This window comes from Phodopus roborovskii, unplaced genomic scaffold, assembly GCF_943737965.1.
Source record: "Phodopus roborovskii unplaced genomic scaffold, PHOROB, whole genome shotgun sequence".
NCBI lineage: Eukaryota > Metazoa > Chordata > Mammalia > Rodentia > Cricetidae > Phodopus > Phodopus roborovskii.
Genome location: NW_026125052.1, coordinates 1,787,179 through 1,800,232, shown reverse-complemented (window position 1 = coordinate 1,800,232; position 13,054 = coordinate 1,787,179). Strand labels below are relative to the sequence as shown.

Sequence of the window (13,054 nt, the reverse complement as noted above, 5' to 3'; positions counted from 1 at the left end):
CTCATTCTTCCCTTAAGGAAGTAAAATTTAATTGTATAGTAAATGACTTCAGCAATTCACAGTGATAACTAATTTCTTGAGGGGTTAGAAATATGGTTAAGTGGTTAAGAGCTGTAATGGCTCTACCAGAGAACCCAGGTTCAATTCCCAGGGTCCACATGGCAGTTTACAACCATCTGTAACTCCAGTTTCAGGGGACTTAACACCTTCTTCTGGCCTCTGAGAGTACCAGGCACACACATGGAACACAGACATATATAGGCAAAACACCCATGTATATAAAATACAATAGAAGCTAAGAAAAATTCTTTAAAAGCTACATAGTTGTCAGATTGTTGAATTTGACCTCTTCTCTATGATTTTAGGATACCAACCCTGTAGTGATTGAGCCATCATCTGTTCTAAATGGGGGAAAATTTTCATTTGGAGCTGCAGTACATCCTATGGAGCAGGGAGAAGATAGAATCAGTAACAGCCTCAGTTATGTGAATACTACAGAAGAGAAATACTCAGACAACATTTCTTCTGCATCTGAAGCCTCAGAGTCTACTGGCAGCGGTAAATATAATTTGGCTCCCATAGGACTTAGTAATGGTTTTTGTTTGCTTTTTTTGTTTTTGTTTTCGAGACAGGGTTTCTCTGTGACACTTTTTGGATCCTGTCCTGGAACTGTCTCTGTAGACTAGGATGACGTCAAACTCAGATATCTACCTGCCTTTGCCTTCTGAGTACAAGAGTGTACCCACCACCACCTGGCTTTTTTTTTTTTTTTTTCTTTAAAGATTTATTTATCATGTATATAGTGTTCTGTCTGCATGTATTCCTGCAGACCAGAAGAGAGCACCAGATCTCATTATAGATTGTTATGAGCCATCATGTGGTTGCTGGGAATTGAACTTAGAACTTCTGGAAGACCAGATAGTATTTTTTGTTTGGGTTTTTTTGTTTTGTTTTGTTTGATTTTTTTTTTTTTTTGTTTGGTGTTTTTGTTTGGTGTTTTTGTTTTTTGAGACAGGGTTTCTCTGTGTAATCTTTCCAGCCCCTGGTGATGTTTTTGACACAGGTTCTCATGTAACCTAGACTAGCCTTGAACTTGCTTAATAGCTGAGGAGGACCCTGAACTTCTGAAACTCTTACCTTTGCTGCCTAAGAACTGGGATTGCAGGCATATACTACCACACCACACTCATGATTATTCTTAGCTACTTCTACTTTTGTGGTTATAGTATTGGAATCAGACTTCCTTTCAAAGAAACACATTTTTAATGAAATGATCAATTATAAAATTCTTGAATGTATTATAGGTTTTTAAGTAAACTCATAATCTCTCGATATTAAAGTCTTTTCACTTTTCATTAACCAATCCATACTGCTATTTAATCTATTTTGCCAATAAATTTAGTCTAGTGAAAACAGATTTTTAAGAAAATAAAATTATCCATCTCCAGAACTCTTTAATCATAAATGTGTGCCTTCATTGAATTAGAGTCCTCATATCAGATTGTCTCAACACCTCAGTCTAGAATTTTGGAATTTATTTTGTTAAATATTATGTATTAATAATAATAATTCCCTTCTGTCCTTTGTACTTATCTGAAACTTAATGGATCTATACTTATAAGGAAGATACTTTGCTACTACTATAATTCAACTTGAGAATGATCCCTCTTAATTGCTGATAAAATAGCAAAATCCTCAAACGTTATTTTTGCTTCTGACATTTTCTCCCTTTTTCTGCAGGAATAGTAAACAAACTGACAAGCATTTTTCCTTCATTCTGTGTAGAATCTATTTCTCTTTCCTATCTGATACTAGAGATTATTTAGCAGCCCTAGAAGTATTGTGATCTGCTTTAACACAACATTTTATTCTTGTATTTTCTCCTCTTCTCTTTCCTTCTCCGTTTCAGTACAGGGTATCTGATGTGCTAACTTCATTTTCTACTATGAATAATAGACTTAGACTCCCACTCCCCCCCAAAAAAAAAGAGATTTGTTTTTAACTCTGCCAACGTTTCTGTCAGATTTGTATTCTACTATATAGCATTATTACCCACAGGATGAGTAATACCACAAATAGAAGTTTACAAAGCAGTTGATATTTTAAAATACTATCAGATTTAAACTCCGTCATTATTAGTAATTTTTCTCTCTTATTTTTTTTAATTATAAAGATTATAGCGGGGAGGTGGTGGCACATGCCTTTAATCCCAGCACATAGGAGGCAGAGGCAGGCAGATCTCTGAGTTAGAGGTCAGCCTGGTCTGCAGAGTGAGTTTCAGGACAGTCAGAGTTGTTACACAGAGAAACCCTGTCTCTAAAAATAAATAAATAAATAAACAAACAAACAAACAAATAAATAAATAAATAAATGGAAGGAAAGAGAGAATAAAAAAGAAAGTACAGTCATTTACTGTGGGGGGGGGGGACAAAAAACTAAAAATACACTTCAGTGGGCAGTGGTGGCATATGGCATTTAATCCCAGTGCTTGGGATGAACAGGCAAGCAGATCTCTGTGAGTTTGAGACCTTCCTGATCTACAATCTACAAAGCTAGTTCTAGGACAGCTAAGGCTGTTAACACAGTGAAACCCAGTGTCAAAAAACAACAACAACAAACAAATAAAAAAACACTAAAAATAAGAAACTCTGTCATTAATGTTTTGTTTATTTTGTTTCTTGATAGGCTTTTTGTATTCTGGCACACCAGGGGCAGATATGTGCTTTGCAAGGCAACATAATACTTCGGACAATAACAACCAGTGTTTGTTAGGAGCCAATGGGAATATACTTTTGCACCTGACTACTCAGAAGCCAGGAGCTATTGATAATCAGCCACTAGTAACTCAAGAACCAGTAAAGGTAGGTGTTTGATATCAGACTTTAAAATTGTTCTCTTCCATGTAGCCATTAAATTTCAGAGGTTTTAGCACAAAGGAGAGCATTGTAGTTTATTTAACTCAGCCTGTTGTAGGCATGATGCCATATCATGGTACATCTCTGTGAGAGAAAATGTGCTATATCTCCCTGGCTGACCTGGAACTTAAGAGCATCCACCTGCCCCTGCCTCCTAAGTGCAGGCACTAAATGCATGTGCCTCCCTAACTACTCTGGAATTCCCTTTCTTTTAAATAGTTCATTGATGGGAAATGTCATTCTATGAATATGTTTCTCTTATTGGTTAATGAATAAAGCTGTTGCCCAATGGCTAGAGCTTCTTATTGGCTAGCTCTGCCTTAAATATTAACTCATTTCTATCAATCTAAGTGTCTCCACATGGTCTTATCTTACCCGAGAGAGGCTCCGGACCTCTTCTCCCACGTCCTACATCTTGACTCCTCTCTACTACATCTCCCAGAATCCTCCTTGTCTCCTAGTCCTGCTTATCTTGCTTTCCTATTGGCCAACAGGGCTTTATTCATTAACCAATAAGAAACATATTTACAGAATGACATCTCCCATCAGTTCATTGGAAAGTAAAACCTAGAAATCTTTGGCAAAATTCCATTTTCTGGATTGGGGATGTAGCTCAATGACAGTTAACTTGCATATAGTACAGGGTCCATCAAAAATCAAAAAGGAAAAACATTAATTTCCAGCAATATAAAACTTGGAAGTAACATGAATTTGTTCTATGTCTAGATTTTTTTGATGTGCCAGAGACTATAAAATTAAAAATCAGTACTGAAAATTTCATTCTTTCTAAGGCTACATCATTAACACTAGAAGGAGGACGATTAAAACGAACTCCACAGCTAATGCACGGAAGAGATTATGAAATGGTCCCAGAACCTGTATGGAGAGCACTTTATCATTGGTATGGAGCAAACCTGGCCCTCCCACGACCAGTAAGTATAGCTAATAGTGCCTTATATAAGGAGTAGTCAGAGAGAGAGCGCATGCATGTGCGCGCCAAGAACATCAGAGGTTAATACTTACTTTTCTTTATTTTCCTAGTAACAATTTAGTCCTTACTTTATGGTAGCACAATACTTGAAAACTGTTCATATTAGTTAAAAAATAACTATAAGGTTTTTTTTTTCCATTTTATTTATTCAGTTAGTATTTAGGTAATATTTAAGGTTTTGAAAAGATATTAAAATGCACTTATATTATTTCCCTCCATTCCTTTTCCTTCTTCCAACTTCTCCCACCACCCCCACTCCACCCCAAACTCCTGGCCTCTTCCTCCCCAATCATTTACAGACATTCAGGTGCATGTGCATAGGTGTGCGTTCATACATACAAATATATATGACCTACTGAGTCCATTCAGTGTTGCATGTACATGATTTCAAGACTGACCACTTAACTAGTTAGGGGCCTCTTACCTATAGTTTATTTGTCTAGGGATGGGGCTGCTTGAGTATTTCCCCTTCCATGTTAGCATGTTTAGGTTTTGTCCTTAGTTGGGTCTTGTTTAGGCAGCTGTATTGTTGATATATCATAGATGATGCTTTCTTGAGCAATTGGGATTTTTTGTAGTGGTCAGTATGTTTTGAAGAGGTGCTTTGAGGGTTGGAAGCTACACTGACATCTGAGATTTGGAGGGGTTTTTTGTTATGTTTTTTGACTCTTTGTTTTTAAATCAAAGATAGGATGGAAATGTCCAAAGATTCTTATTTTGAAAGATTAATTTATGAACAGAAACTTGAGCATATTCAAATCTAAAATACAAGTAGTGAACTTATTGAACATTTTAAAATTAATATCAGAACTTAGCATGATGACATATGACTATAATACCAGTACTTAAGGGCCTTAGGTTTTGGGGTAGCCTGCTATATAGAGGAACACTGTCTTTAAGAAGAGTACTTTAGGTTAAGATCTAGAGAGTTTTCTCAGTGGTTAGAACACTGGCTGATCTTGCAAAAGATCTTGGGTTTGCTTCCGAGCACCCACATGGTGGCTGACATCTATCTGACACTACAGTTCCAGGGGATCTGACAACCTCTTCTGGCCTTTGTGGGCACCAGGTACACATGTGATATTTATATACATTTATGCAGACAAAAAGCCCATACACATTTGGGGCTGGAGTGACTGCTTAGTGGTTAAGAACACTAGCTTCTCTTCTAAAGGACCTGGGTTTGATTCCAAATACACACATGATTCAACCAGTTGAAACTCCAGCTCCCCCTCTTTGGGTCTTTAAGGGCACAGTACTCATGTGGTGCACAGATATACATGCAGGTAAAACACCCATACACATAAAATGATAAAATGATCTGTTGGTGGAGAGTAAGACAGGGACTTTTTACATAGTTCTGCCTGGCCTGGAACTCCCTATGTATACCAGGCTGACCTCTATTCACAGAGATACACCTGCCTCAGTTTCCTGAATGCGGAGATAAAAGGCATGCACCACCATACCCAGCTTAAAATGTTTTGTTTTGTATTGTTTGTTTTTTGAGTTCAGCACCAAGAGGGGCTGAAGAATTGGTTGAGTTTAAGAGCACCTGCTGCTCTTTCAGAAGACCAGGATTTGGGTTTGGTTCCTTGTACCCACATGGCAGCTAACAATCATCTGTATCTCCAATTCTAGGGAATCTGTTGTCCTCTTATGGCCCCTGCAGACACTAGGCACACATGTGGTACACATACATACAAGCAAGCAAAACACTCATACATGAGATAAGTAAATCTATAAAACTTTTTAATAGAACCTGAAATTTGACTAAAAGGGTTTTCTTTCTTTTAGAGTCATCACTATGGTTTTTTATTTTCTGTTTTTGTGTTTTTTGAGACAGGGTTTCTCTGTGAAGCTTTGTAGGCCAGGCCGGCCTCAAACTCATAGAGACCCACCTGCCTCTGCCTCCTGAGTACTGGGATGAAAGGTGTCTGCCGCCACCACCCACTTGAGTCCTCACTACTTTCTTATTTTTCACAAAAATAGGTAATCAAGAATAGCAAGACGGACACTCCAGAACTAGAATTATTTCCTCGGTATCTACTCTTCCTTCGACAGCAGCCTGCCACAAGGACACAGCAATCTAACATCTGGGTGAATATGGGTATGATGAGCCTAAGAATGTTTCCTCAGCACTTGCCTAGAGGTAACTTAAGAATGCAGCAAGAATGCCGTGTATTTTCTTAAAAATAAATGGAAAATCACATTGCTCAGAGTCTGGTGCCACTGTGCTAATATATGCTATTTGCTTTCATATAGAATCAGTAAATCATTTGTGAGCTTAGATCTGTGGTCATGCACAAGATTAGATGGGGACGGGCAAAGAAAAGGGAGTATTTTCCTTTTTAGTTTATAAGCTTGTAAAAATAGCAAATAGAATAAATTTCGCATACTTTTTTTTAAGAGTTACACCATTGTAAATTGTCATTATACCTAAGCTGCAGTTAACCAATTACTGACTGATCTTTTCAGCCTTACTTAAATTTATTGATGTAATTAATCCCTTCTGAGCTAGTTTTGTTTTAACAAAATGACAAACATTTCTTACTAGCTAAGAACATTTTGTAAGAGACATAATACACAGCAAATTGGTGTATTTAAAAATGAAAATTATACATTTGCTTTGATTTTTGAGAGAGCTGTGTTGTGGTTTGGTTGTTTTGTTTGTTTATGTTTTTTGTTGTTGTTTTCTTTTTTGGTAGTGGAGGTAGATGTTAAGTCCAAGGCCCTGTTCTATCACTTAGTCACATCCCTAGCCTAATATTGTGGCTTTGAAAAATGCCAAGGTATCCCTCAAAGTCTTACACATAAACACACACACACACACACTCACTCACTCACTCACTCACTCTCGTACGTCCTTAGCCAGATCTGATAGTACACACCGTTAATCCCACTGCTCCAGAAACAGAGGCAGAAGTCATTCAAGGCCATTCTGGTCTACATAGCAGTTTCCAGGCCACCTAAAGCCACATAGTGAGACATAATCTATGGATGGATGGATGGATGGATGGATGGAATGTTTTTTATTACATACCATAAATAAGGTTCTCCTTTGATTCCAAGCTAAAGTTAAATTTTATTGTTGGAAGGTACTATGTATTTTTCCTTTGCAAATATTTGAAATTATTCTTCAATTGAAAAAAAAAAAAAAGAAAAAACAAAGGGAAGCCAGTTGATGGTGGCACACGCCTTTAATCTCAGCACTTGGGAGGCAGAGGCAGTTGGATCTCTATGAGTTAGAGACCAGCCTGGTCTATAGAGCTACTTCCAGGACAGGTAGGGCTACACAGAGAAACCCTGTCTCAAAAAATGAAAAGAAGAGAAAGTGAAAAAGAGAAGAATTAAATTTGAGCTGGCTAGATGGCTACACAGGTTACATGCCACCAACCCTGACAACCGGAGTTTGATCCCCAGACTCACATGGTGAAAGGAGAGAACTGACTTCTACAAATGGTTCTCTGACTTTTATATGCACACTTGATATCCTTGCATACACATGGCACATACTAATAAACATAAAATAGTTTTTGTTTGTTTGTTTTGGTTTTTCGAAACAGGGTTTCTCAGTAACCTTGGAGGCTGTCATGGAACTCCCTTTGTAGACCAGGCTGGCCTCAAACTCGCAGATATCTGCCTGCCTCCTCCTCCTGAGTGCTGGGATTAAAGGAGTGTGCCACCACTCCTTTAATGAATGTGAATTCATTAATTCACAGTTTTGGGCAGTGTTTAAGTTGTTAGAATGTTTCGACTGTCTGTAAAATTAGACTACCACCCCTGTATAAGTACTAACTCTCCTTTGAATTTGAACAAGAGGGCTGGAGAAATGGGTGTATGGTTAAAATCACTTGTTGGTCATGCAGAGGACTCAGATTAGTTCCTAGTACCACATGGTTCTTCACAATCATCCTTAATGCCAGTTCTGATGGATCTGACATCAATTCTAACTAATGCAGGTACCAGGCACACATGTACATATGTATACATATAGGCAAAACACTTGTACACATAAAATAAAAGTGAATAAATCTATGCAGGAATGATGGCTCAATGATTAAGAGCATTTGATGCTCTTCTAAAGTACCTGGGTTTAATTCCCAGCACCCACATGGCACTCACAACTGTCTATGACTCTAGTTCCAGAGGATCTGAAACCCTTACACGGGCATACTTGATGGTAAGAACACCAATGCACATAAAAATAAAAATTAAAAAAAAAAATTCGAGTCAGGGTTTCTCTTTGTACTCACAGAGATCCACCTGCCTTTGCCTCCTAAATGTGGGGTGAAAGGTATGTGCCCCCAGCGCCCAGCTTATTTTTTAAAAATAAATAAATCTTTTTTTGAAGGCTACATTCATTCAGATAGTTGCTTTCACATACTGTTTTGCAACAGTTAGAACAAAACGTGTTCACTCTCTAGCCAAACTTGGGGAAACCATCAAAATCAAGGAACAATAAAGTAGAATCTTTATGAGACATTATTTTTGTTTGTTTGCTTTTTGTTTTTGTTTTTGAAACAGGCTTTCTCTGTGTAGCTTTGGAGCCTGTCCTGGAATTCACTCTATAGAAGACCACGATGGCCTGGAACTCACAGAGATCCACATGCCTCTGCCTCCCGAGTGAGTGCTGGAATTAAAGGCCTGCACCACCACCATCCAGCTATGAAACATGTTTGATGTAACTTTCTGGTAAATAGGAGTGTTAGCATACCTTCCATGGCACCCATAGCTTGTCTTTTTTGATTTCTTTGAAAGATAATATGAGAGGCAAGATACGTTGTTGCATTTTTAGTAAGTGTTTATAATTCTTGTGCTGATCCTAGATTTTTGCTGCTTCTGTAAATTTCTGATTTGCTGGTTCTCTTTTAAAAAGCATAAAATTATGCATATATGTGAGTGCCTGCTTAATGAACTAAACTGTGTGGACTCTGGAACTCAGTTTCCCTTTTTGTGGCTTAGGACAGTGGAGATTGGCTGGGGCATTATGCTTGCCGGTGCTTCTAAATCCTAGAATGGGATAGTTATGATGCTCCAGATTTGTTTCTTAATTTAAAATTGTATTCCTTACTAATTATAAAATCAATCATTGATTATTTTGAATTTTATAAAACTGCTTTCTTGCTGGAATCTTAAAACTAATCCTCTGATGTATAATTGAAGAAATCTGTTCTTTTGTTTTAAGGTTATTCTTTGCTTGCTACTGGATGGATTTGCTTTGCTACATGTTAAAAAAATCATAGTTGAGTTTTGTTATGCCATATTTCTTGTGTGCTTCTTAGTCAAATACTCAGTTATTATCACTGTTCACTAGGAGTTTAAAAAAAAATTGCCCCTTTCATAGTAAGAATCATGCAAACTGTTCTATAGTTGTGAAAACTTGGGTAGAGTTAAGTCATTATTCCTTAAATGGCTTTTCATTATATTGACATGTTTAATTTCTACTTTTGCTTGGAATTGCTTAACAGAATCTAACATCTCATCGGCAGAGAGAAACATTGTAAACTACAGCTTTTGTCTAAATTTTTTACTTAGTAGTTGACCAGTATTTAGCATATTTACAACCTGTCTTTGATTTCCATAATGCCTTGTCATTTTATTGCTTCGTGTTTTAAGTGTACCCAGACTTAGTATATAAGTATGTATGATAAAATCCTTGGATCAGCTTCTAAGAGCCTGAAAGACAGCGAAAGACAGTTGTATCACCAGTCTTTTTGTTTCTACCATAAGCACTTCAGAAACGTAAGGTCATTGTGTTGTCACCATATTGGGTAGGCAAACTAAATTATATCCACCTATTTTTCAACAGAATAATTGTTAGTTAGGAAAGCCTCTTCGCTCCATTTAAAAATACTGTCTGGGCGGGGCTATGGTGGTATATATCTTTAATCCTAGCTCTCTGGAGACTGAGGCAGACAGATCTCTGTGAGTTCAAGGCCAGCCTGGTCTACAGAGTGAGTTCAGGATGGGCTCTAAAGCTATACAGAGAAACCCTGTCTCAAAAAAAATGAGGGGGAAAAATACTGTCTTTCATTGTACAACTTGCACCAGTTTCTCCATGTATGACTGCAACCACAGAATTGGGCCACTTAATGACAGAGAATGATGGGATTAGTAATTAAGTGTTTTAAGAACTAGGTTAAGAGAACACAATTAACTATCTGTGGAATTCAAATTCTGTTTTATTTCAAACATCCTCAGTCTTCATTTTATTTTATTTTCCAGTTCTGGGCATTAAACCCAGGTCTCTTACACATGCTGAACAAGCATTTTACTCCTGAGCTGAATCCCCCCCCCCCCATTCTTAAGCAGAATTTTATTTCATCTTGCTATTAAATATGACCAAACTGAGAATAGCCATATACTGATGACAGTTTTTTATCATCATGTTCCCATTCTTGGGATCAAAATCTGTCAATAATTGGATCACTCTGCTTTTTTGTTCTTTTCATAATTGAGGCTTTAAGATACTTGGGTTGCCATTTTTATCAAGAAGCCCCTCACTTTGGTTTCTTTGAGACAGTGTCTTATGTAGCTCAGACTGACCTTTATTTAGCTGAAGGTGACTCTGATGAACTCTTGTTCTGTTTTACGGAGATCGCCATGTCCATCCATATTAAAGTTTTTCATAGTATTCTTCATTTATAAAATTATTATTTTTATCATTGTTTCCTAAATTACTATCGTCACCATTGCTGAGGCCAGTGTTTTATGTTTGTTTGTCTATTTTTTTAATGTCTCCTTTTTTCCTTATCATAACTACTATAACTATAGGAAATGTACCCTCTCCAAATGCGCCTCTAAAGCGGGTGTTAGCCTATACAGGCTGTTTTAGTAGAATGCAAACCATCAAGGAAATTCATGAATATCTATCTCAACGGCTTCGCATCAAAGAGGAAGATATGCGACTATGGCTGTACAATAGTGAGGTAAGAAGCATCTCAGAATCATAAAAAGTCTGATGTTATATCATGCTTGGAGATATAGTTCAGTGGAGAGCACTTGCTCAGTATATACTATGCTCTGGGTTTAAAAAAAAAAGATTTAAATCGCTGGGAGGTTGTGGTGCATGCCTTTAGTCCTAGCACTTGGAAGGCAGAGGCAGGCAGATCTCTGTGAGTTCAAGGCCAGCCTGGTCTACAGAGTGAGTTCTAAGATAGCCAAAGCTACACAGAGAAACTCTGTCTCAAAACAACATCAACCAAAAAAAGTTAAATCATCATATTTGTAACAGATATGCCAAAAGCCATAGCTGGAGTCTCAATGAAAATTTTAGACTTTTTAGTTGTTATACATACATGTAAACATTTGTCACCTGAGATCATAATGAAAGTTGATCAGCATGAGCAGAGCAGTACCATTTTGTAAAGCTTGCTATGTGGCATTATAGTCTTATTTTTTTTTTCTTTTATTTAATTATGTTTAACCTGCATGTAACGTTTGTACCACACGCATACCTGGTAACCATGAAAGCCAGAAGAGTGGTCAGATTCCCTGGAACTCAAGTTACAAAGGGGTGCAGGGAATGGAGCCTTGGTCCTTTGCAGGGAAAAACAGGTGGTCTTAACCACTGAGCTATCTCTCTCTAGCCCAATCTTTTTTTTTTTTTTTTTTTTTTTTTTTTTTTTTTTTTTTCTTTTTTCTTTTCCTTAATAGGTTTCTTGTTAGATTTCTTTTGAAGTTGTGTATACATGTTAAAAATGCAAACAATACAAAGGACATAGTAAAAATTCTTCATTTCCATCTCTGACCTTTATCTTCCACCTTCCTCAGAGGCAATGCTATTAAAAACTTGTATGTTCTCAGTGTATTCAGTAATGCTTGTACACTGAAGCTGGGTCATAAGTATAGTTTTCCCCAGTTCTCTGTTCTTTAGCACATTCTCTGTTATGTCCTACTTCAGTTACCATTGAGAAGCATAATTATTCAAGAAATAAGGGTACAGTTTGTGTGCCCAAAGAAGGAAAATGTGGGTAGCAACAGGTATGTTCAGTTGCAGGTTACAAACTTACATTGCTATGAGTTAAATCCTACTTCAGCCTCTTGTTAATTATCTAACTGAGGCAAGTCACTTAACACTCTATACCCTAGTTTTTACAGTAAAGGAAATGAAGATTTCTTTGGTCTGTGGTAACTTACCTTATACTATCTCCACAAATTACATATAGTTTTGTTTCAGCAACTTGTAAAATGATAGAACAGACCATCATTCCTTCATCTTGGCACCTAAACTGTAGGTTTAAACAACTAAATATCTATAAAATGAATTATGTAAATGCAAAGGAATAGTAATTGTCATTTTTATTTTGTATTTGTTTCAAGTTTAATAGTCAAATAAATAAGCATTTCCTCCTCTACAGAACTACCTGACTCTTCTGGATGATGAAGACCATAGATTGGAATATCTGAAAATCCAGGATGAGCAACACCTGGTAATTGAAGGTACAGAATAGAAATAGACACCCATATTAGATGGTAGGGGGGGCGGTTGTGATAGTAGTGATGTTCATGGGGCAGTGTTTAGTTTTGTTGTGGCTTTTTGGTGGTTTTGGTTTGGGGGGTAGGTTTTGTTTTGTTGTTTTGGGCGAGGGAGTTGTTGTTGTTTTGTCTTTTTGTATTTTTGAGATAGTCTTTTTAGCCCAAACTAGTCTTGAACTTCACTGAAAACCTTTGACTTCTGATCACCCTGCCTCTGTCTCCCTAATGATGACATAGATTGAGTTTTAGTTTAGGTTAAGACTTTGCAGAATTACTCACTGGGAATCCCATTTCTCAATATAGCATTATATTCCTTATGTTAAGGTAGACCCACTGAACTTCTAGTGTGTTTCTTACCTACTAGATAATAGATTGTTTCAAAAGAAGAATGGCCTGTCTATGTGCAATGTTAGGTTAATCAAGGAAGGAAAATGTGGGTGGCAACAGGTAAATTCAGTTGCAAGTTACAAAGTTTTATAAAATTTTCACACTACCACTTTAAGTTTGAGTGAGGATACCAACATTTACTCCCAAATAGTGGAGATTGAACCTAGGATCTCATACTTGCAAGACTCTTACCCACTAAGTATTGTTCCCAGCTCCTCTCAGACTCCCACTATTCATCATCACTGACCCCTCACCAACAGTGCTGCTTCTGCATTCAGCGATG

At 37.2% G+C, this 13,054-nt stretch overlaps 1 protein-coding gene across 1 annotated transcript in view; it reads left to right on the top strand.

The window, feature by feature from the left end:
* Usp32 (ubiquitin specific peptidase 32) overlaps window positions 1-13,054 on the top strand; it is a 117,469-nt gene that overhangs the window by 66,574 nt on the left and 37,841 nt on the right. Inside the window, exons 13-18 of the mRNA XM_051184872.1 lie at window positions 366-558; window positions 2,686-2,861; window positions 3,707-3,847; window positions 5,896-6,013; window positions 10,681-10,835; window positions 12,267-12,348. Of these exons, the coding sequence (XP_051040829.1) occupies window positions 366-558; window positions 2,686-2,861; window positions 3,707-3,847; window positions 5,896-6,013; window positions 10,681-10,835; window positions 12,267-12,348 (865 nt within the window). The remainder of the gene's footprint in view (window positions 1-365; window positions 559-2,685; window positions 2,862-3,706; window positions 3,848-5,895; window positions 6,014-10,680; window positions 10,836-12,266; window positions 12,349-13,054) is intronic.